At 46.0% G+C, this 23315-nt stretch overlaps 1 protein-coding gene across 1 annotated transcript in view; it reads left to right on the forward strand.

Moving 5' to 3' along the window:
* The window catches only part of abhd18 (abhydrolase domain containing 18), a 73234-nt gene that overhangs the window by 45693 nt on the left and 4226 nt on the right, over positions 1-23315 (forward strand). The window contains exon 12 of the mRNA XM_079530999.1: positions 20806-20930. Coding sequence (XP_079387125.1) covers positions 20806-20930 — 125 coding nt within the window. The remainder of the gene's footprint in view (positions 1-20805; positions 20931-23315) is intronic.

Here is a 23315-nt window from a genome sequence, read left to right on the forward strand (position 1 = left end):
GTGACTCATGAAGCTTCGTGAATAAACAGTGAACGGGGTTGTCGCAACTCTCTCATCTACACGGCGCTGCCTCCGACAGAAAGACAGGGGAACATTTTTGAGCATGACAAACAGAGTAGACCCAATTGAATGGGAAACACACATTGTGTAACAAACGCTGACACTGTTGTATGTTGTGCGTTGTGGACCGGTGCCACCACACATTAACATGCCCCCCCCCCCCCACCCCCCCAAAAAAAGAAGTGCCAAAGCCAACTGCAGGGCAACAGAAAATATTAGCAACCTTATTTTCTGAACCTAACATCATAAAGATTCATTAACAGTTAAAACTGGCAGAATTATTATAGATTTCATATAGCCAAAATCATGTATGTAGTATGAATGTAGAGCATTTTTTTTATTATAATTTATTTTGCTAGCTTTAGTTATAATAATAATTTCTTCTTCGTTTTCTACATGAATATAACCACATTATAACCATATAAGATGAAATGGAAGTTAACACTTTGATTGCTACAGGATCTCGGCAGGCCTATTTTGATGTTGCTACCGTTTAACACAGCCGACGCGAATCCCGTATCAATACGTTATCAATTAATCAAACGTCGGGTGCGAACCACGTATCCATACGTTTTAATCACTTTTTTATAGCATACTTTCATTCATCTTTTTACCCACCCGGACAATGAAGAACCATCCCCCTATCATTGCTGCTTAGTCCCGCTCACGTGATCAGAAAAAAAAACAAAAAAAACAAAACCCCCTCCCCTCCTGAAAACAGGAGGGCGGGCCGCTTTACGTGTAGAAGCCACTGAAGCCAGTGTAAAATGGATGCGCCCATGCCGATCTAGTCGGTGTGTGAAAAGAATCAAATTTCACCTAACCTCGCCTCACCAGGCTTTCCTCCACCTATTGGCTTTCACACAACACTATAATACTCGATTTCCCCCCTCCCCTCCTGTTTCTCCTGCAGGAGGAGGGCCTTGCGAAGTTGCGAGATGGGGGCTCTGTCCTGGCTCTGTCTCTCGGAAAAAAACATGATGAACGGATCGCTGCCTAAACACATATGCACCGGATCCGATCGGCATTGCATTGCATAACGTCTGCAACACACATGGACAGATGCATGTTTCCTTCTTCATACTGTAGCGACCAAACGATCCCCGAGCCTACAATGCTACGAACTAACCACAGTATCGAGGGGCCACCATGACAACAGACAGTCTACCGTTGGTGGATCACGTATCGCCATGCAGAGCCGTCATAATCGGAGATCGCTCGGACGTGTGATTGTAACGCTTTTTTATTCATTATAATTGTAGTGATAAGACCGCAATGAACGCATCGGGGACGTAATCGACCCGGGTGTAATGTATAACAAACTTTTCCGCGTCCTAAACCGTGGTGTTGTGATCCGTTGTCGTCGACATCACAGCCGGGTGAATCTTTTTTTTTCCTCCATCGCCCCCAACCTGCATGCCCAGGCATGTTCCCCTATACTAGCTTGAAAAACAAAATCAGCTGATGATGACAACGCGTCTCACCGTTATACTATAGTTCTGAACCGAACGGTGGAATGGGACTTTTTATAGCCGTACGGATCAAGACTTTTGCTGCCCAATGTGCCCATGAACCCCCCCCCCCCCCCCCCCCCCCCAATGTTTTGCGATCAAGACAATGAGGCAATCATCATCATCTAAAGAAAGCAGAGTTATGAAGGTTTATAGTCAGACATTGACAGGCAGATATAACAATAAACACAATAAATATGCTATACATCCTATACACCGAATGAAAGCCCTGAATGTGTACTTTTACGAGGAAAAGAGTAAACATTGATCCAATGTACAGTTTGTCATGAATTGGTTACATTGCACATTGCGCCCACCAGATATAACTGCAGAGAAGACATGGACCCGAACTCAATATTCACAAAATAAGGCCTATAGCGACATATAAATACTATATACCGTATGAAACAGAAGACTCTCTGCTTTCATAAGAAAAAAACTTCTACTGTAGTAATAATAAAAATCACACCCATGTGAAGTGAGTGTTGCAACTCTGTCCCATATTCTGTTCTCTGCTTATTCAATACAGCTCGCTATATACGGACTGAGGCAGAAAGTCATGTAAACCTTTTATTTACAGTTTGGTCTGTAAACTTCTACTGTAATAATAAAAATCACACCCCTGTGAAGTGAGCGTTGCAACTGTTCTGTACTTATTCACTACAGCTCGCTATATACGGACTGAGACAGAAAGTCATGTAAACCTTTTATTTACAGTTTGGTCTGTAAACTTCTACTGTAATAATAAAAATCACACCCCTGTGAAGTGAGCGGTGCAACTGTTCTCTACAGTTGCACCGCGCAACTGTAGAGAACAGTTGCACCGCATATGCATACGGTATATAGTATTTATATGTCGCTATAGGCCTTATTTTGTGAATATTGAGGAGTTCACGTCCATGTCTTCTCTGAAGTTATCTGGTGGGCACAAGCTGCATTCAATAACCAATTACTGTCTAACTGTACATGGGATCAATGTTTACTCTTTTCCTCGTAAAAGTACACATTCAGGGCTTTCATTCGGTGTATAGGATGTATAGGATATTTATTGGGTTCAATTTTATATCTGCCTGTCAATGTCTCTGACTTTAAACCATCCATAACTCTGCTCGCTGTTCAAGATAACCACTTCCAGGCAAATGCAGGTGTTGCAAAAAGGTCAATATCTCCAGAATGGAACATGGTAAAATCAAAATGTATTTTTTAAATTGAAGTGGACAAGTTCAGCTTTCTTTTGATGTATGCGTGTGATTCTCGCTATAAGAGAACATTTTGCTGTGGGCCCCCGAACAAGGCCTTTGTGCCTGGAAGTGGTTATCTTGAACAGCGAGCAGAGTTATGGATGGTTTAAAGTCAGAGACATTGACAGGCAGATATAAAATTGAACCCAATAAATATCCTATACATCCTATACACCGAATGAAAGCCCTGAATGTGTACTTTTACGAGGAAAAAACTTCTACTGTAATAATAAAAATCACACCCCTGTGAAGTGAGCGGTGCAACTGTGCAACTGTAGAGAACAGTTGCACCGCTCACTTCACAGGGGTGTGATTTTTATTATTACAGTAGAAGTTTACAGACCAAACTGTAAATAAAAGGTTTACATGACTTTCTGTCTCAGTCCGTATATAGCGAGCTGTAGTGAATAAGTACAGAACAGTTGCAACGCTCACTTCACAGGGGTGTGATTTTTATTATTACAGTAGAAGTTTACAGACCAAACTGTAAATAAAAGGTTTACATGACTTTCTGTCTCAGTCCGTATATAGCGAGCTGTAGTGAATAAGTACAGAACAGTTGCAACGCTCACTTCACAGGGGTGTGATTTTTATTATTACAGTAGAAGTTTACAGACCAAACTGTAAATAAAAGGTTTACATGACTTTCTGCCTCAGTCCGTATATAGCGAGCTGTATTGAATAAGCAGAGAACAGAATATGGGACAGAGTTGCACCACTCACTTCACATGGGTGTGATTTTTATTATTACTACAGTAGAAGTTTTTTTCTTATGAAAGCAGAGAGTCTTCTGTTTCATACGGTATATAGTATTTATATGTCGCTATAGGCCTTATTTTGTGAATATTGAGTTCGGGTCCATGTCTTCTCTGCAGTTATATCTGGTGGGCGCAATGTGCATCCACCCAGTAACCAATTTATGACAAACTGTACATGGGATCAATGTTTACTCTTTTCCTCGTAAAAGTACACATTCAGGGCTTTCATTCGGTGTATAGGATGTATAGCATATTTATTGTGTTTATTGTTATATCTGCCTGTCAATGTCTGACTATAAACCTTCATAACTCTGCTTTCTTTAGATGATGATGATGATTCACTGCTTTCATTGTTTTGATCGCAGTAACATTGGGGGGGGGGGGGTCATGGGCACATTGGGCAGCAAAAGTCTTGATCGTACGGCTATAAAAAGTCCCATTCCACCGTTCGGTTCAGAACTATAGTATAACGGTGAGACGCGTTGTCATCATGAGCTGATTTTGTTTTTCAAGCTAGTATAGGGGAACATGCCTGGGCATGCACGGTTTAGGACGCGGAAAAGTTCGTTATACATTACACCCGGGTCGATTACGTCCCCGACGCGTTCATTGCGGTCTTATCACTACAATTATAATGAATAAAAAAGCGTTACAATCACACGTCCGAGCGATCTCCGATTATGACGGCTCTGCATGGCGATACGTGATCCCCCAACGGTAGACTGTCTGTTGTCATGGCGGCCCCTCTCGATACTGTAGGTCGTTTGTTAGTTCGTAGTATTGTAGGCTCGGGGATCGTTTGGTCGCTACAGTATGAAGAAGGAAACATGCATCTGTCGATGTGTGTTGCAGACGTTGTGCAATGCCGATCTGGTGCAGAATCTGCAGATCATGTGTTAGGCAGCGTAACAGCGTTCCGTTCATCATGTTTTTTTCCGAGACATGAGCCCCCATCTCGCAAGGCCCTCCTCCTGCAGGAGAAACAGGAGGGGAGGGGGGAATCGAGTATTATAGTGTTGGGTAAAAGCCAATAGGTGGAGGAAAGCCTGGTGAGGCGAGGTTAGGTGAAATTTGATTCTTTTCACACACCGACTAGATCGGCATGGGCGCATCCATTTTACAATGGCTTCTACACGTAAAGCGGCCCGACCTCCTGTTTTCAGGAGGGGAGGGTTTTTTTTTTTTTTTTTTTTCTGATAACGTGAGCGGGACTAAGCAGCAATGATAGGGGGAATGTTCTTCATTGTCCGGGTGGGTAAAAAGATGAATGAAAGTATGCTATAAAAAAGTGATTAGAACGTATGGATACGTGGTTCGCACCGGACGTTTGATTAATTGATAACGTATTGATACGCGATTAGCGTCGGCTGTGTTAATGTATGTCCTCTCCTCTCCTCTCCATGTTAATGTATGTCCTCTCCTCTCCTCTCCATGTTAATGTGTGTCCTCTCCTCTCCATGTTAATGTATGTCCTCTCCTCTCCATGTTAATGTATGTCCTCTCCTCTCCATGTTAATGTGTGTCCTCTCCTCTCCATGTTAATGTGTGTCCTCTCCTCTCCTCTCCATGTTAATGTATGTCCTCTCCTCTCCATGTTAATGTGTGTCCTCTCCTCTCCTCTCCATGTTAATGTGTGTCCTCTCCTCTCCATGTTAATGTATGTCCTCTCCTCTCCATGTTAATGTATGTCCTCTCCTCTCCTCTCCATGTTAATGTGTCTCCTCTCCTCTCCATGTTAATGTATGTCCTCTCCTCTCCTCTCCATGTTAATGTGTGTCCTCTCCTCTCCATGTTAATGTGTGTCCTCTCCTCTCCATGTTAATGTGTGTCCTCTCCTCTCCTCTCCATGTTAATGTATGTCCTCTCCTCTCCTATCCATGTTAATGTATGTCCTCTCCTCTCCATGTTAATGTGTGTCCTCTCCTCTCCTCTCCATGTTAATGTATGTCCTCTCCTCTCCTCTCCATGTTAATGTGTGTCCTCTCCTCTCCATGTTAATGTATGTCCTCTCCTCTCCATGTTAATGTATGTCCTCTCCTCTCCTCTCCATGTTAATGTATGTCCTCTCCTCTCCTCTCCATGTTAATGTGTGTCCTCTCCTCTCCATGTTAATGTATGTCCTCTCCTCTCCATGTTAATGTGTGTCCTCTCCTCTCCATGCTAATGTGTGTCCTCTCCTCTCCTCTCCATGTTAATGTGTCTCCTCTCCTCTCCATGTTAATGTGTGTCCTCTCCTCTCCATGTTAATGTGTGTCCTCTCCTCTCCTCTCCATGTTAATGTGTGTCCTCTCCTCTCCATGTTAATGTGTGTCCTCTCCTCTCCATGTTAATGTATGTCCTCTCCTCTCCATGTTAATGCATGTCCTCTCCTCTCCATGTTAATGTATGTCCTCTCCTCTCCATGTTAATGTATGTCCTCTCCTCTCCATGTTAATGTATGTCCTCTCCTCTCCATGTTAATGTATGTCCTCTCCTCTCCATGTTAATGTATGTCCTCTCCTCTCCATGTTAATGTATCTCCTCTCCTCTCCATGTTAATGTATGTCCTCTCCTCTCCATGTTAATGTATCTCCTCTCCTCTCCATGTTAATGTATGTCCTCTCCTCTCCATGTTAATGTATGTCCTCTCCTCTCCTCTCCATGTTAATGTATGTCCTCTCCTCTCCTCTCCATGTTAATGTATGTCCTCTCCTCTCCTCTCCATGTTAATGTATGTCCTCTCCTCTCCATGTTAATGTATGTCCTCTCCTCTCCATGTTAATGTATGTCCTCTCCTCTCCATGTTAATGTATGTCCTCTCCTCTCCATGTTAATGTATCTCCTCTCCTCTCCATGTTAATGTATGTCCTCTCCTCTCCATGTTAATGTATGTCCTCTCCTCTCCTCTCCATGTTAATGTATGTCCTCTCCTCTCCTCTCCATGTTAATGTATGTCCTCTCCTCTCCTCTCCATGTTAATGTATGTCCTCTCCTCTCCATGTTAATGTATCTCCTCTCCTCTCCATGTTAATGTATGTCCTCTCCTCTCCATGTTAATGTATGTCCTCTCCTCTCCTCTCCATGTTAATGTATGTCCTCTCCTCTCCTCTCCATGTTAATGTATGTCCTCTCCTCTCCATGTTAATGTATCTCCTCTCCTCTCCATGTTAATGTATGTCCTCTCCTCTCCATGTTAATGTATGTCCTCTCCTCTCCATGTTAATGTATGTCCTCTCCTCTCCATGTTAATGTATGTCCTCTCCTCTCCTCTCCATGTTAATGTATGTCCTCTCCTCTCCATGTTAATGCATGTCCTCTCCTCTCCTCTCCATGTTAATGTATGTCCTCTCCTCTCCTCTCCATGTTAATGCATGTCCTCTCCTCTCCTCTCCATGTTAATGCATGTCCTCTCCTCTCCTCTCCATGTTAATGTATGTCCTCTCCTCTCCTCTCCATGTTAATGTATGTCCTCTCCTCTCCTCTCCATGTTAATGTATGTCCTCTCCTCTCCTCTCCATGTTAATGTGTGTCCTCTCCTCTCCATGTTAATGTGTGTCCTCTCCTCTCCTCTCCATGTTAATGTGTGTCCTCTCCTCTCCATGTTAATGTGTGTCCTCTCCTCTCCTCTCCATGCTAATGTGTGTCCTCTCCTCTCCTCTCCATGTTAATGTGTGTCCTCTCCTCTCCATGTTAATGTGTGTCCTCTCCTCTCCTCTCCATGTTAATGTATGTCCTCTCCTCTCCTCTCCATGTTAATGCATGTCCTCTCCTCTCCATGTTAATGTATGTCCTCTCCTCTCCTCTCCATGTTAATGTATGTCCTCTCCTCTCCATGTTAATGCATGTCCTCTCCTCTCCATGTTAATGTATGTCCTCTCCTCTCCTCTCCATGTTAATGTATGTCCTCTCCTCTCCTCTCCATGTTAATGTATGTCCTCTCCTCTCCTCTCCATGTTAATGTATGTCCTCTCCTCTCCTCTCCATGTTAATGTATGTCCTCTCCTCTCCATGTTAATGCATGTCCTCTCCTCTCCATGTTAATGTGTGTCCTCTCCTCTCCTCTCCATGTTAATGTATGTCCTCTCCTCTCCATGTTAATGCATGTCCTCTCCTCTCCATGTTAATGCATGTCCTCTCCTCTCCATGTTAATGCATGTCCTCTCCTCTCCTCTCCATGTTAATGTGTGTCCTCTCCTCTCCATGTTAATGTGTGTCCTCTCCTCTCCATGTTAATGTGTGTCCTCTCCTCTCCATGTTAATGTATGTCCTCTCCTCTCCTCTTCATGTTAATGTATGTCCTCTCCTCTCCTCTTCATGTTAATGCATGTCCTCTCCTCTCCATGTTAATGTATGTCCTCTCCTCTCCATGTTAATGTATGTCCTCTCCTCTCCATGTTAATGTATGTCCTCTCCTCTCCATGTTAATGTATGTCCTCTCCTCTCCTCTTCATGTTAATGTATGTCCTCTCCTCTCCTCTCCATGTTAATGTATGTCCTCTCCTCTCCATGTTAATGTGTGTCCTCTCCTCTTCATGTTAATGTATGTCCTCTCCTCTCCATGTTAATGTGTGTCCTCTCCTCTCCTCTCCATGTTAATGTATGTCCTCTCCTCTCCATGTTAATGTGTGTCCTCTCCTCTTCATGTTAATGTATGTCCTCTCCTCTCCTCTTCATGTTAATGCATGTCCTCTCCTCTCCATGTTAATGTATGTCCTCTCCTCTCCATGTCAATGTGTGTCCTCTCCTCTCCTCTCCATGCTAATGTGTGTCCTCTCCTCTCCTCTCCATGTTAATGTATGTCCTCTCCTCTCCATGTTAATGCATGTCCTCTCCTCTCCATGTTAATGCATGTCCTCTCCTCTCCATGTTAATGCATGTCCTCTCCTCTCCATGTTAATGTATGTCCTCTCCTCTCCTCTCCATGTTAATGTATGTCCTCTCCTCTCCTCTCCATGTTAATGTGTGTCCTCTCCTCTCCATGTTAATGTGTGTCCTCTCCTCTCCATGTTAATGTGTGTCCTCTCCTCTCCTCTCCATGTTAATGTGTGTCCTCTCCTCTCCATGTTAATGTGTGTCCTCTCCTCTCCTCTCCATGTTAATGTATGTCCTCTCCTCTCCATGTTAATGTATGTCCTCTCCTCTCCTCTTCATGTTAATGTATGTCCTCTCCTCTCCTCTTCATGTTAATGTATGTCCTCTCCTCTCCTCTCCATGTTAATGTGTGTCCTCTCCTCTTCATGTTAATGTATGTCCTCTCCTCTCCTCTTCATGTTAATGCATGTCCTCTCCTCTCCATGTTAATGTATGTCCTCTCCTCTCCATGTTAATGTATGTCCTCTCCTCTCCATGTTAATGTATGTCCTCTCCTCTCCTCTTCATGTTAATGTATGTCCTCTCCTCTCCTCTCCATGTTAATGTGTGTCCTCTCCTCTTCATGTTAATGTATGTCCTCTCCTCTCCTCTTCATGTTAATGTATGTCCTCTCCTCTCCTCTTCATGTTAATGCATGTCCTCTCCTCTCCATGTTAATGTATGTCCTCTCCTCTCCATGTTAATGTATGTCCTCTCCTCTCCTCTTCATGTTAATGTATGTCCTCTCCTCTCCTCTCCATGTTAATGTGTGTCCTCTCCTCTCCATGTTAATGTATGTCCTCTCCTCTCCTCTTCATGTTAATGCATGTCCTCTCCTCTCCATGTTAATGTATGTCCTCTCCTCTCCTCTTCATGTTAATGCATGTCCTCTCCTCTCCATGTTAATGTATGTCCTCTCCTCTCCATGTTAATGTATGTCCTCTCCTCTCCATGTTAATGTATGTCCTCTCCTCTCCTCTTCATGTTAATGTATGTCCTCTCCTCTCCTCTCCATGTTAATGTGTGTCCTCTCCTCTTCATGTTAATGTATGTCCTCTCCTCTCCTCTTCATGTTAATGCATGTCCTCTCCTCTCCATGTTAATGTATGTCCTCTCCTCTCCATGTCAATGTGTGTCCTCTCCTCTCCTCTCCATGCTAATGTGTGTCCTCTCCTCTCCTCTCCATGTTAATGTATGTCCTCTCCTCTCCATGTTAATGTGTCTCCTCTCCTCTCCATGCTAATGTGTGTCCTCTCCTCTCCTCTCCATGTTAATGTGTGTCCTCTCCTCTCCATGCTAATGTGTGTCCTCTCCTCTCCATGTTAATGTGTCTCCTCTCCTCTCCATGTTAATGTATGTCCTCTCCTCTCCATGTTAATGTGTCTCCTCTCCTCTCCATGCTAATGTGTGTCCTCTCCTCTCCTCTCCATGTTAATGTGTGTCCTCTCCTCTCCATGTTAATGTATGTCCTCTCCTCTCCTCTCCATGTTAATGTGTGTCCTCTCCTCTCCTCTCCATGTTAATGTGTGTCCTCTCCTCTCCTCTCCATGTTAATGTATGTCCTCTCCTCTCCTCTCCATGTTAATGTGTGTCCTCTCCTCTCCTCTCCATGTTAATGTGTGTCCTCTCCTCTCCATGTTAATGTATGTCCTCTCCTCTCCTCTCCATGTTAATGTATGTCCTCTCCTCTCCATGTTAATGCATGTCCTCTCCTCTCCATGTTAATGTATGTCCTCTCCTCTCCTCTCCATGTTAATGTGTGTCCTCTCCTCTCCTCTCCATGTTAATGTGTGTCCTCTCCTCTCCATGTTAATGTATGTCCTCTCCTCTCCTCTCCATGTTAATGTGTGTCCTCTCCTCTCCTCTCCATGTTAATGTGTGTCCTCTCCTCTCCTCTCCATGTTAATGTATGTCCTCTCCTCTCCTCTTCATGTTAATGTGTGTCCTCTCCTCTCCTCTCCATGTTAATGTGTGTCCTCTCCTCTCCATGTTAATGTGTGTCCTCTCCTCTCCTCTCCATGTTAATGTGTGTCCTCTCCTCTCCTCTCCATGTTAATGTGTGTCCTCTCCTCTCCTCTCCATGTTAATGCATGTCCTCTCCTCTCCATGTTAATGCATGTCCTCTCCTCTCCATGTTAATGTGTGTCCTCTCCTCTCCTCTCATGTTAATGTGTGTCCTCTCCTCTCCTCTCCATGTTAATGTGTGTCCTCTCCTCTCCTCTCATGTTAATGTGTGTCCTCTCCTCTCCTCTCCATGTTAATGTGTGTCCTCTCCTCTCCTCTCCATGTTAATGTATGTCCTCTCCTCTCCTCTCCATGTTAATGTGTGTCCTCTCCTCTCCTCTCCATGTTAATGTGTGTCCTCTCCTCTCCTCTCCATGTTAATGTGTGTCCTCTCCTCTCCTCTCCATGTTAATGTGTGTCCTCTCCTCTCCATGTTAATGTGTGTCCTCTCCTCTCCATGTTAATGTATGTCCTCTCCTCTCCTCTCCATGTTAATGTATGTCCTCTCCTCTCCTCTCCATGTTAATGTATGTCCTCTCCTCTCCATGTTAATGTATGTCCTCTCCTCTCCTCTCCATGTTAATGTATGTCCTCTCCTCTCCTCTCCATGTTAATGTATGTCCTCTCCTCTCCATGTTAATGTGTGTCCTCTCCTCTCCATGTTAATGTGTGTCCTCTCCTCTCCATGTTAATGTATGTCCTCTCCTCTCCTCTCCATGTTAATGTATGTCCTCTCCTCTCCTCTCCATGTTAATGTATGTCCTCTCCTCTCCATGTTAATGTATGTCCTCTCCTCTCCTCTCCATGTTAATGTGTCTCCTCTCCTCTCCATGCTAATGTGTGTCCTCTCCTCTCCTCTCCATGTTAATGTGTGTCCTCTCCTCTCCTCTTCATGTTAATGTGTCTCCTCTCCTCTCATGTTAATGTGTGTCCTCTCCTCTCCTCTCCATGCTAATGTGTGTCCTCTCCTCTCCTCTCCTCTCCTCTCCATGTTAATGTGTGTCCTCTCCTCTCCTCTCCATGTTAATGTGTGTCCTCTCCTCTCCTCTCCATGTTAATGTGTGTCCTCTCCTCTCCATGCTAATGTGTGTCCTCTCCTCTCCATGCTAATGTGTGTCCTCTCCTCTCCTCTCCATGTTAATGTATGTCCTCTCCTCTCCTCTCCATGTTAATGCATGTCCTCTCCTCTCCATGTTAATGTGTGTCCTCTCCTCTCCATGTTAATGTGTGTCCTCTCCTCTCCTCTCCATGTTAATGTGTGTCCTCTCCTCTCCTCTCCATGTTAATGTGTGTCCTCTCCTCTCCTCTCCATGCTAATGTGTGTCCTCTCCTCTCCATGCTAATGTGTGTCCTCTCCTCTCCTCTCCATGTTAATGTATGTCCTCTCCTCTCCTCTCCATGTTAATGCATGTCCTCTCCTCTCCATGTTAATGTGTGTCCTCTCCTCTCCATGTTAATGTGTGTCCTCTCCTCTCCATGTTAATGTATGTCCTCTCCTCTCCTCTCCATGCTAATGTGTGTCCTCTCCTCTCCATGTTAATGTGTGTCCTCTCCTCTCCATGTTAATGTGTGTCCTCTCCTCTCCTCTCCATGCTAATGTGTGTCCTCTCCTCTCCTCTCCATGCTAATGTGTGTCCTCTCCTCTCCATGTTAATGTGTGTCCTCTCCTCTCCTCTCCATGTTAATGTGTGTCCTCTCCTCTCCTCTCCATGCTAATGTGTGTCCTCTCCTCCTCTCCATGTTAATGTGTGTCCTCTCCTCTCCTCTCCATGTTAATGTGTGTCCTCTCCTCTCCTCTCCATGTTAATGTATGTCCTCTCCTCTCCTCTCCATGTTAATGTGTGTCCTCTCCTCTCCTCTCCATGTTAATGTATGTCCTCTCCTCTCCATGCTAATGTATGTCCTCTCCTCTCCATGTTAATGTGTGTCCTCTCCTCTCCATGTTAATGTGTGTCCTCTCCTCTCCTCTCCATGCTAATGTGTGTCCTCTCCTCTCCATGTTAATGTATGTCCTCTCCTCTCCATGTTAATGTATGTCCTCTCCTCTCCATGTTAATGTGTGTCCTCTCCTCTCCATGTTAATGTGTGTCCTCTCCTCTCCTCTCCATGTTAATGTGTGTCCTCTCCTCTCCTCTCCATGCTAATGTGTGTCCTCTCCTCTCCTCTCCATGCTAATGTGTGTCCTCTCCTCTCCTCTCCATGTTAATGTATGTCCTCTCCTCTCCATGTTAATGTATGTCCTCTCCTCTCCATGTTAATGTGTGTCCTCTCCTCTCCATGTTAATGTATGTCCTCTCCTCTCCTCTCCATGTTAATGTATGTCCTCTCCTCTCCATGTTAATGTATGTCCTCTCCTCTCCATGTTAATGTGTGTCCTCTCCTCTCCATGTTAATGTGTGTCCTCTCCTCTCCTCTCCATGTTAATGTGTGTCCTCTCCTCTCCTCTCCATGCTAATGTATGTCCTCTCCTCTCCATGTTAATGTGTGTCCTCTCCTCTCCATGTTAATGTGTGTCCTCTCCTCTCCTCTCCATGCTAATGTGTGTCCTCTCCTCTCCATGTTAATGTATGTCCTCTCCTCTCCATGTTAATGTATGTCCTCTCCTCTCCATGTTAATGTATGTCCTCTCCTCTCCATGTTAATGTATGTCCTCTCCTCTCCATGTTAATGTATGTCCTCTCCTCTCCATGTTAATGTGTGTCCTCTCCTCTCCATGTTAATGTGTGTCCTCTCCTCTCCTCTCCATGTTAATGTGTGTCCTCTCCTCTCCTCTCCATGTTAATGTGTGTCCTCTCCTCTCCATGTTAATGTATGTCCTCTCCTCTCCTCTCCATGTTAATGTATGTCCTCTCCTCTCCTCTCCATGTTAATGTGTGTCCTCTCCTCTCCATGTTAATGTGTGTCCTCTCCATGTTAATGTGTGTCCTCTCCTCTCCTCTCCATGTTAATGTGTGTCCTCTCCATGTTAATGTGTGTCCTCTCCTCTCCTCTCCATGTTAATGTGTGTCCTCTCCATGTTAATGTGTGTCCTCTCCTCTCCTCTCCATGTTAATGTGTGTCCTCTCCTCTCCATGTTAATGTATGTCCTCTCCTCTCCTCTCCATGTTAATGTATGTCCTCTCCTCTCCTCTCCATGTTAATGTATGTCCTCTCCTCTCCTCTCCATGTTAATGTGTCTCCTCTCCTCTCCATGTTAATGTGTGTCCTCTCCTCTCCATGTTAATGTATGTCCTCTCCTCTCCATGTTAATGTGTGTCCTCTCCTCTTCATGTTAATGTATGTCCTCTCCTCTCCTCTTCATGTTAATGTATGTCCTCTCCTCTCCTCTTCATGTTAATGTATGTCCTCTCCTCTCCTCTTCATGTTAATGTATGTCCTCTCCTCTCCTCTTCATGTTAATGCATGTCCTCTCCTCTCCATGTTAATGTATGTCCTCTCCTCTCCATGTTAATGTATGTCCTCTCCTCTCCTCTCCATGTTAATGTATGTCCTCTCCTCTCCATGTTAATGTATGTCCTCTCCTCTCCTCTTCATGTTAATGTATGTCCTCTCCTCTCCTCTCCATGTTAATGTGTGTCCTCTCCTCTCCTCTCCATGTTAATGTGTGTCCTCTCCTCTTCATGTTAATGTATGTCCTCTCCTCTCCTCTTCATGTTAATGCATGTCCTCTCCTCTCCATGTTAATGTATGTCCTCTCCTCTCCATGTCAATGTGTGTCCTCTCCTCTCCTCTCCATGCTAATGTGTGTCCTCTCCTCTCCTCTCCATGTTAATGTATGTCCTCTCCTCTCCATGTTAATGTGTCTCCTCTCCTCTCCATGCTAATGTGTGTCCTCTCCTCTCCTCTCCATGTTAATGTGTGTCCTCTCCTCTCCATGCTAATGTGTGTCCTCTCCTCTCCATGTTAATGTGTCTCCTCTCCTCTCCATGTTAATGTATGTCCTCTCCTCTCCATGTTAATGTGTCTCCTCTCCTCTCCATGCTAATGTGTGTCCTCTCCTCTCCTCTCCATGTTAATGTGTGTCCTCTCCTCTCCATGTTAATGTATGTCCTCTCCTCTCCTCTCCATGTTAATGTGTGTCCTCTCCTCTCCTCTCCATGTTAATGTGTGTCCTCTCCTCTCCATGTTAATGTATGTCCTCTCCTCTCCTCTCCATGTTAATGTGTGTCCTCTCCTCTCCTCTCCATGTTAATGTATGTCCTCTCCTCTCCTCTCCATGTTAATGTGTGTCCTCTCCTCTCCTCTCCATGTTAATGTGTGTCCTCTCCTCTCCTCTCCATGTTAATGTATGTCCTCTCCTCTCCATGTTAATGTATGTCCTCTCCTCTCCATGTTAATGTGTCTCCTCTCCTCTCCATGCTAATGTGTGTCCTCTCCTCTCCTCTCCATGTTAATGTGTGTCCTCTCCTCTCCTCTCCATGTTAATGTGTGTCCTCTCCTCTCCTCTCCATGTTAATGTGTGTCCTCTCCTCTCCTCTCCATGTTAATGTGTGTCCTCTCCTCTCCATGCTAATGTGTGTCCTCTCCTCTCCTCTCCATGTTAATGTATGTCCTCTCCTCTCCTCTCCATGTTAATGCATGTCCTCTCCTCTCCATGTTAATGTGTGTCCTCTCCTCTCCATGTTAATGTGTGTCCTCTCCTCTCCTCTCCATGCTAATGTGTGTCCTCTCCTCTCCTCTCCATGTTAATGTGTGTCCTCTCCTCTCCTCTCCATGTTAATGTGTGTCCTCTCCTCTCCTCTCCATGTTAATGTGTGTCCTCTCCTCTCCTCTCCATGCTAATGTGTGTCCTCTCCTCTCCATGCTAATGTGTGTCCTCTCCTCTCCTCTCCATGTTAATGTATGTCCTCTCCTCTCCTCTCCATGTTAATGCATGTCCTCTCCTCTCCATGTTAATGTGTGTCCTCTCCTCTCCATGTTAATGTGTGTCCTCTCCTCTCCATGTTAATGTATGTCCTCTCCTCTCCTCTCCATGCTAATGTGTGTCCTCTCCTCTCCATGTTAATGTGTGTCCTCTCCTCTCCATGTTAATGTGTGTCCTCTCCTCTCCTCTCCATGCTAATGTGTGTCCTCTCCTCTCCTCTCCATGCTAATGTGTGTCCTCTCCTCTCCATGTTAATGTGTGTCCTCTCCTCTCCTCTCCATGTTAATGTGTGTCCTCTCCTCTCCTCTCCATGCTAATGTGTGTCCTCTCCTCTCCTCTCCATGTTAATGTGTGTCCTCTCCTCTCCTCTCCATGTTAATGTGTGTCCTCTCCTCTCCTCTCCATGTTAATGTATGTCCTCTCCTCTCCTCTCCATGTTAATGTGTGTCCTCTCCTCTCCTCTCCATGTTAATGTATGTCCTCTCCTCTCCATGTTAATGTGTGTCCTCTCCTCTCCTCTCCATGTTAATGTATGTCCTCTCCTCTCCATGCTAATGTATGTCCTCTCCTCTCCATGTTAATGTGTGTCCTCTCCTCTCCATGTTAATGTGTGTCCTCTCCTCTCCTCTCCATGCTAATGTGTGTCCTCTCCTCTCCATGTTAATGTATGTCCTCTCCTCTCCATGTTAATGTATGTCCTCTCCTCTCCATGTTAATGTGTGTCCTCTCCTCTCCTCTCCATGTTAATGTATGTCCTCTCCTCTCCATGCTAATGTATGTCCTCTCCTCTCCATGTTAATGTGTGTCCTCTCCTCTCCATGTTAATGTGTGTCCTCTCCTCTCCTCTCCATGCTAATGTGTGTCCTCTCCTCTCCATGTTAATGTATGTCCTCTCCTCTCCATGTTAATGTATGTCCTCTCCTCTCCATGTTAATGTGTGTCCTCTCCTCTCCATGTTAATGTGTGTCCTCTCCTCTCCTCTCCATGTTAATGTGTGTCCTCTCCTCTCCTCTCCATGCTAATGTGTGTCCTCTCCTCTCCTCTCCATGCTAATGTGTGTCCTCTCCTCTCCTCTCCATGTTAATGTATGTCCTCTCCTCTCCATGTTAATGTATGTCCTCTCCTCTCCATGTTAATGTGTGTCCTCTCCTCTCCATGTTAATGTGTGTCCTCTCCTCTCCTCTCCATGTTAATGTGTGTCCTCTCCTCTCCTCTCCATGCTAATGTATGTCCTCTCCTCTCCATGTTAATGTGTGTCCTCTCCTCTCCATGTTAATGTGTGTCCTCTCCTCTCCTCTCCATGCTAATGTGTGTCCTCTCCTCTCCATGTTAATGTATGTCCTCTCCTCTCCATGTTAATGTATGTCCTCTCCTCTCCATGTTAATGTATGTCCTCTCCTCTCCATGTTAATGTATGTCCTCTCCTCTCCATGTTAATGTATGTCCTCTCCTCTCCATGTTAATGTGTGTCCTCTCCTCTCCATGTTAATGTGTGTCCTCTCCTCTCCTCTCCATGTTAATGTGTGTCCTCTCCTCTCCTCTCCATGTTAATGTGTGTCCTCTCCTCTCCATGTTAATGTATGTCCTCTCCTCTCCTCTCCATGTTAATGTATGTCCTCTCCTCTCCTCTCCATGTTAATGTATGTCCTCTCCTCTCCTCTCCATGTTAATGTATGTCCTCTCCTCTCCTCTCCATGTTAATGTGTGTCCTCTCCTCTCCATGTTAATGTGTGTCCTCTCCTCTCCATGTTAATGTGTGTCCTCTCCTCTCCTCTCCATGTTAATGTGTGTCCTCTCCTCTCCATGTTAATGTATGTCCTCTCCTCTCCATGTTAATGTGTGTCCTCTCCTCTTCATGTTAATGTATGTCCTCTCCTCTCCTCTTCATGTTAATGTATGTCCTCTCCTCTCCTCTTCATGTTAATGTATGTCCTCTCCTCTCCTCTTCATGTTAATGCATGTCCTCTCCTCTCCATGTTAATGTATGTCCTCTCCTCTCCATGTTAATGTATGTCCTCTCCTCTCCTCTCCATGTTAATGTATGTCCTCTCCTCTCCATGTTAATGTATGTCCTCTCCTCTCCTCTTCATGTTAATGTATGTCCTCTCCTCTCCTCTCCATGTTAATGTGTGTCCTCTCCTCTCCTCTCCATGTTAATGTGTGTCCTCTCCTCTCCTCTCCATGTTAATGTGTGTCCTCTCCTCTCCTCTCCATGTTAATGTATGTCCTCTCCTCTCCTCTCCATGTTAATGTATGTCCTCTCCTCTCCTCTTCATGTTAATGTATGTCCTCTCCTCTCCTCTCCATGTTAATGTGTGTCCTCTCCTCTCCTCTCCATGTTAATGTGTGTCCTCTCCTCTTCATGTTAATGTATGTCCTCTCCTCTCCTCTTCATGTTAATGCATGTCCTCTCCTCTCCATGTTAATGTATGTCCTCTCCTCTCCATGTCAATGTGTGTCCTCTCCTCTCCTCTCCATGCTAATGTGTGTCCTCTCCTCTCCTCTCCATGTTAATGTATGTCCTCTCCTCTCCATGTTAATGTGTCTCCTCTCCTCTCCATGCTAATGTGTGTCCTCTCCTCTCCTCTCCATGTTAATGTGTGTCCTCTCCTCTCCATGCTAATGTGTGTCCTCTCCTCTCCATGTTAATGTGTCTCCTCTCCTCTCCATGTTAATGTATGTCCTCTCCTCTCCATGTTAATGTGTCTCCTCTCCTCTCCATGCTAATGTGTGTCCTCTCCTCTCCTCTCCATGTTAATGTGTGTCCTCTCCTCTCCATGTTAATGTATGTCCTCTCCTCTCCTCTCCATGTTAATGTGTGTCCTCTCCTCTCCTCTCCATGTTAATGTGTGTCCTCTCCTCTCCTCTCCATGTTAATGTATGTCCTCTCCTCTCCTCTCCATGTTAATGTGTGTCCTCTCCTCTCCTCTCCATGTTAATGTGTGTCCTCTCCTCTCCATGTTAATGTATGTCCTCTCCTCTCCTCTCCATGTTAATGTGTGTCCTCTCCTCTCCTCTCCATGTTAATGTATGTCCTCTCCTCTCCTCTCCATGTTAATGTGTGTCCTCTCCTCTCCTCTCCATGTTAATGTATGTCCTCTCCTCTCCATGTTAATGTATGTCCTCTCCTCTCCATGTTAATGTGTCTCCTCTCCTCTCCATGCTAATGTGTGTCCTCTCCTCTCCTCTCCATGTTAATGTGTGTCCTCTCCTCTCCATGCTAATGTGTGTCCTCTCCTCTCCTCTCCATGCTAATGTGTGTCCTCTCCTCTCCTCTCCATGTTAATGTGTGTCCTCTCCTCTCCTCTCCATGTTAATGTGTGTCCTCTCCTCTCCTCTCCATGTTAATGTGTGTCCTCTCCTCTCCTCTCCATGCTAATGTGTGTCCTCTCCTCTCCATGCTAATGTGTGTCCTCTCCTCTCCTCTCCATGTTAATGTATGTCCTCTCCTCTCCTCTCCATGTTAATGCATGTCCTCTCCTCTCCATGTTAATGTGTGTCCTCTCCTCTCCATGTTAATGTGTGTCCTCTCCTCTCCTCTCCATGCTAATGTGTGTCCTCTCCTCTCCTCTCCATGTTAATGTATGTCCTCTCCTCTCCATGTTAATGTGTGTCCTCTCCTCTCCTCTCCATGTTAATGTATGTCCTCTCCTCTCCTCTCCATGTTAATGTATGTCCTCTCCTCTCCATGCTAATGTGTGTCCTCTCCTCTCCTCTCCATGTTAATGTATGTCCTCTCCTCTCCATGTTAATGTGTGTCCTCTCCTCTCCATGTTAATGTGTGTCCTCTCCTCTCCATGTTAATGTGTGTCCTCTCCTCTCCTCTCCATGCTAATGTGTGTCCTCTCCTCTCCTCTCCATGTTAATGTATGTCCTCTCCTCTCCATGCTAATGTGTGTCCTCTCCTCTCCTCTCCATGTTAATGTATGTCCTCTCCTCTCCATGTTAATGTGTGTCCTCTCCTCTCCATGTTAATGTATGTCCTCTCCTCTCCTCTCCATGTTAATGTGTGTCCTCTCCTCTCCTCTCCATGTTAATGTGTGTCCTCTCCTCTCCTCTCCATGCTAATGTGTGTCCTCTCCTCTCCTCTCCATGTTAATGTGTGTCCTCTCCTCTCCATGCTAATGTATGTCCTCTCCTCTCCATGTTAATGTGTGTCCTCTCCTCTCCATGTTAATGTGTGTCCTCTCCTCTCCTCTCCATGCTAATGTGTGTCCTCTCCTCTCCTCTCCATGTTAATGTATGTCCTCTCCTCTCCATGTTAATGTATGTCCTCTCCTCTCCATGCTAATGTGTGTCCTCTCCTCTCCTCTCCATGTTAATGTGTGTCCTCTCCTCTCCTCTCCATGTTAATGTATGTCCTCTCCTCTCCATGCTAATGTGTGTCCTCTCCTCTCCTCTCCATGTTAATGTATGTCCTCTCCTCTCCATGTTAATGTGTGTCCTCTCCTCTCCATGTTAATGTATGTCCTCTCCTCTCCTCTCCATGTTAATGTGTGTCCTCTCCTCTCCTCTCCATGTTAATGTGTGTCCTCTCCTCTCCTCTCCATGTTAATGTGTGTCCTCTCCTCTCCTCTCCATGTTAATGTGTGTCCTCTCCTCTCCTCTCCATGTTAATGTGTGTCCTCTCCTCTCCATGTTAATGCATGTCCTCTCCTCTCCATGTTAATGTGTGTCCTCTCCTCTCCATGTTAATGTGTGTCCTCTCCTCTCCTCTCCATGCTAATGTGTGTCCTCTCCTCTCCTCTCCATGCTAATGTGTGTCCTCTCCTCTCCTCTCCATGCTAATGTGTGTCCTCTCCTCTCCTCTCCATGCTAATGTGTGTCCTCTCCTCTCCATGTTAATGTGTGTCCTCTCCTCTCCTCTCCATGTTAATGTGTGTCCTCTCCTCTCCATGTTAATGTGTGTCCTCTCCTCTCCTCTCCATGTTAATGTGTGTCCTCTCCTCTCCTCTCCATGTTAATGTATGTCCTCTCCTCTCCTCTCCATGTTAATGTGTGTCCTCTCCTCTCCTCTCCATGTTAATGTGTGTCCTCTCCTCTCCTCTCCATGTTAATGTGTGTCCTCTCCATGTTAATGTGTGTCCTCTCCATGTTAATGTGTGTCCTCTCCATGTTAATGTATGTCCTCTCCTCTCCTCTCCATGTTAATGTGTGTCCTCTCCTCTCCTCTCCATGTTAATGTGTGTCCTCTCCTCTCCTCTCCATGTTAATGTGTGTCCTCTCCTCTCCTCTCCATGTTAATGTGTGTCCTCTCCTCTCCTCTCCATGCTAATGTGTGTCCTCTCCTCTCCTCTCCATGTTAATGTGTGTCCTCTCCTCTCCTCTCCATGTTAATGTGTGTCCTCTCCTCTCCTCTCCATGCTAATGTGTGTCCTCTCCTCTCCATGTTAATGTATGTCCTCTCCTCTCCATGTTAATGTGTGTCCTCTCCTCTCCTCTCCATGTTAATGTATGTCCTCTCCTCTCCATGTTAATGTATGTCCTCTCCTCTCCTCTCCATGTTAATGTGTGTCCTCTCCTCTCCATGCGTACAGCAGGCTGAACCTCCACACCTCGGGCCCAGAGCGGAGCTCTCCTCCCAGGCAGTCGTTACAGAGAGAGTCCCTGTGCTTCATGAAGGGAGTGATGGACGAATGCACTCACATGGCCAACTTCTCTGGTTAGTCTGTCTGTCTGTCTGTCTGGCTGTCTGTCTGTCTGTCTGGCTGTCTGTCTGGCTGTCTGTCTGTCTGTCTGTCTGTCTGGCTGTCTGTCTGTCTGTCTGGCTGTCTGTCTGTCTGTCTGTCTGTCTGTCTGTCTGTCTGTCTGTCTGTCTGTCTGTCTGTCTGTCTGTCTGTCTGAGGGCCACATTAAGTGAAGGTGCGGGCCTCATGTTTTTGATTGATTGATTGAAATATGTTTTAACAGTTTGCAGAATTACAGTACATTTCAAGGACAAACTAAATACAAAGGCTGTTAACTGTGAGTGGACGACCCAATTAAGCATTACACTTGTTTACAAGAGGGTCCACCTTGTTAAATTCATCAAAACATTTAGAGACGTACAAATAGACACTTCTATATAGTCAAAGAACAGAACAGGAATTCATCATAATGGAGGTAAAAAGGGAAAAGAAACGTATACAGTGAGGGGAAAAAAGGGGGGGCGGTGGGGGGGGATTCACGTTCAGCTCCGTTCCTTTGTTTGTTTGTCTTGGAGGAGCTGCGTTGGGTCCCCACGTCGGCTCCGTGGCCGTACCTTGAGTTGGCTGTGTGGCCGTGACGGCGTGACCCCCGGGCCGCCAGTTGATATTAAACTGAGGGCCACATTAAGTGAAGGTGGGGGCCTCATGTGGCCCCCAGGCCGCCAGTTGCCTATGTATGATGTCTCTGCTGTCGGGAGGAAACCTCATAACTCCATTTATTACATTTTTCAGGAAATAAAGAACCTTATATTTTTAAAACAAAGCAATACCGGCCTCATCAAAGTTGGTGTAACTTTATATATTGTCAATTACTTCCATGATAGGGGGAGAGGTGGTGGAGTTAGTTGCTTTAGCAGACAGTTTGATAGGGGGAGAGGTGGTGGAGTTAGTTGCTTTAGCAGACAGTTTGATAGGGGGAGAGGTGGTGGAGTTAGTTGCTTTAGCAGACAGTTTGATAGGGGGAGAGGGGGTGGAGTTAGTTGCTTTAGCAGACAGTTTGAGAGCGGGATAAGTGGTGGAGTTAGTTGTTTTAGCAGACAGTTTGATAGGGGGAGAGGGGGTGGAGTTAGTTGTTTTAGCAGATAGTTTGATAGGGGGAGAAGTGGTGGAGTTAGTTGTTTTAGCAGACAGTTTGATAGGGGGAGAGGGGGTGGAGTTAGTTGTTTTAGCAGACAGTTTGAGAGGGGGAGAAGTGGTGGAGTTAGTTGCTTTAGCAGACATTTTGAGGGTCCAATGGAGTTAAGAGGTTTTGTCCAAAGCACTTTTTACTACTTTCCATTGGTTCAATATTTTTTCCACAGCCTCATTATGTCTCCCTGTAGTCCCCATGGATTCCCAGCCTCATTATGTCCCCCTGTAGTCCCTGTGGACCCCCAGCCTCATTATGTCCCCCCTGTAGTCCCCATTGACCCCCAGCCTCATTATGTCTCCCTGTAGTCCCCATGGACCCCCAGCCTCATTATGTCTCCCTGTAGTCCCCATGGACCCCCAGCCTCATTATGTCCCCCTGTAGTCCCCATGGACCCCCAGCCTCATTATGTCTCCCTGTAGTCCCTGTGGACCCCCAGCCTCATTATGTCTCCCTGTAGTCCCCATGGACCCCCAGCCTCATTATGTCCCCCTGTAGTCCCCATTGACCCCAGCCTCATTATGTCTCCCTGTAGTCCCCATGGACCCCCAGCCTCATTATGTCCCCCTGTAGTCCCCATGGACCCCCAGCCTCATTATGTCCCCCTGTAGTCCCCATGGACCCCCAGCCTCATTATGTCCCCCTGTAGTCCCCATGGACCCCCCAGCCTCATTATGTCTCCCTGTCCCCCTGTAGTCCCCATGGACCCCCAGCCTCATTATGTCTCCCTGTAGTCCCCATGGACCCCCAGCCTCATTATGTCCCCCTGTAGTCCCCATGGACCCCCAGCCTCATTATGTCCCCCTGTAGTCCCCATTGACCCCAGCCTCATTATGTCTCCCTGTAGTCCCCATGGACCCCCAGCCTCATTATGTCCCCCTGTAGTCCCCATGGACCCCCAGCCTCATTATGTCTCCCTGTAGTCCCTGTGGACCCCCAGCCTCATTATGTCTCCCTGTAGTCCCCATGGACCCCCAGCCTCATTATGTCCCCCTGTAGTCCCCATTGACCCCAGCCTCATTATGTCTCCCTGTAGTCCCCATGGACCCCCAGCCTCATTATGTCCCCCTGTAGTCCCCATGGACCCCCAGCCTCATTATGTCCCCCTGTAGTCCCCATGGACCCCCAGCCTCATTATGTCCCCCTGTAGTCCCCATGGACCCCCAGCCTCATGTCTCCCTGTCCCCCTGTAGTCCCCATGGACCCCCAGCCTCATTATGTCCCCCTGTAG

The sequence above is a fragment of the Electrona antarctica genome (genome assembly GCF_951216825.1).
Source record: "Electrona antarctica genome assembly, contig: scaffold_163, whole genome shotgun sequence".
In the NCBI taxonomy this organism is placed as follows: domain Eukaryota; kingdom Metazoa; phylum Chordata; class Actinopteri; order Myctophiformes; family Myctophidae; genus Electrona; species Electrona antarctica.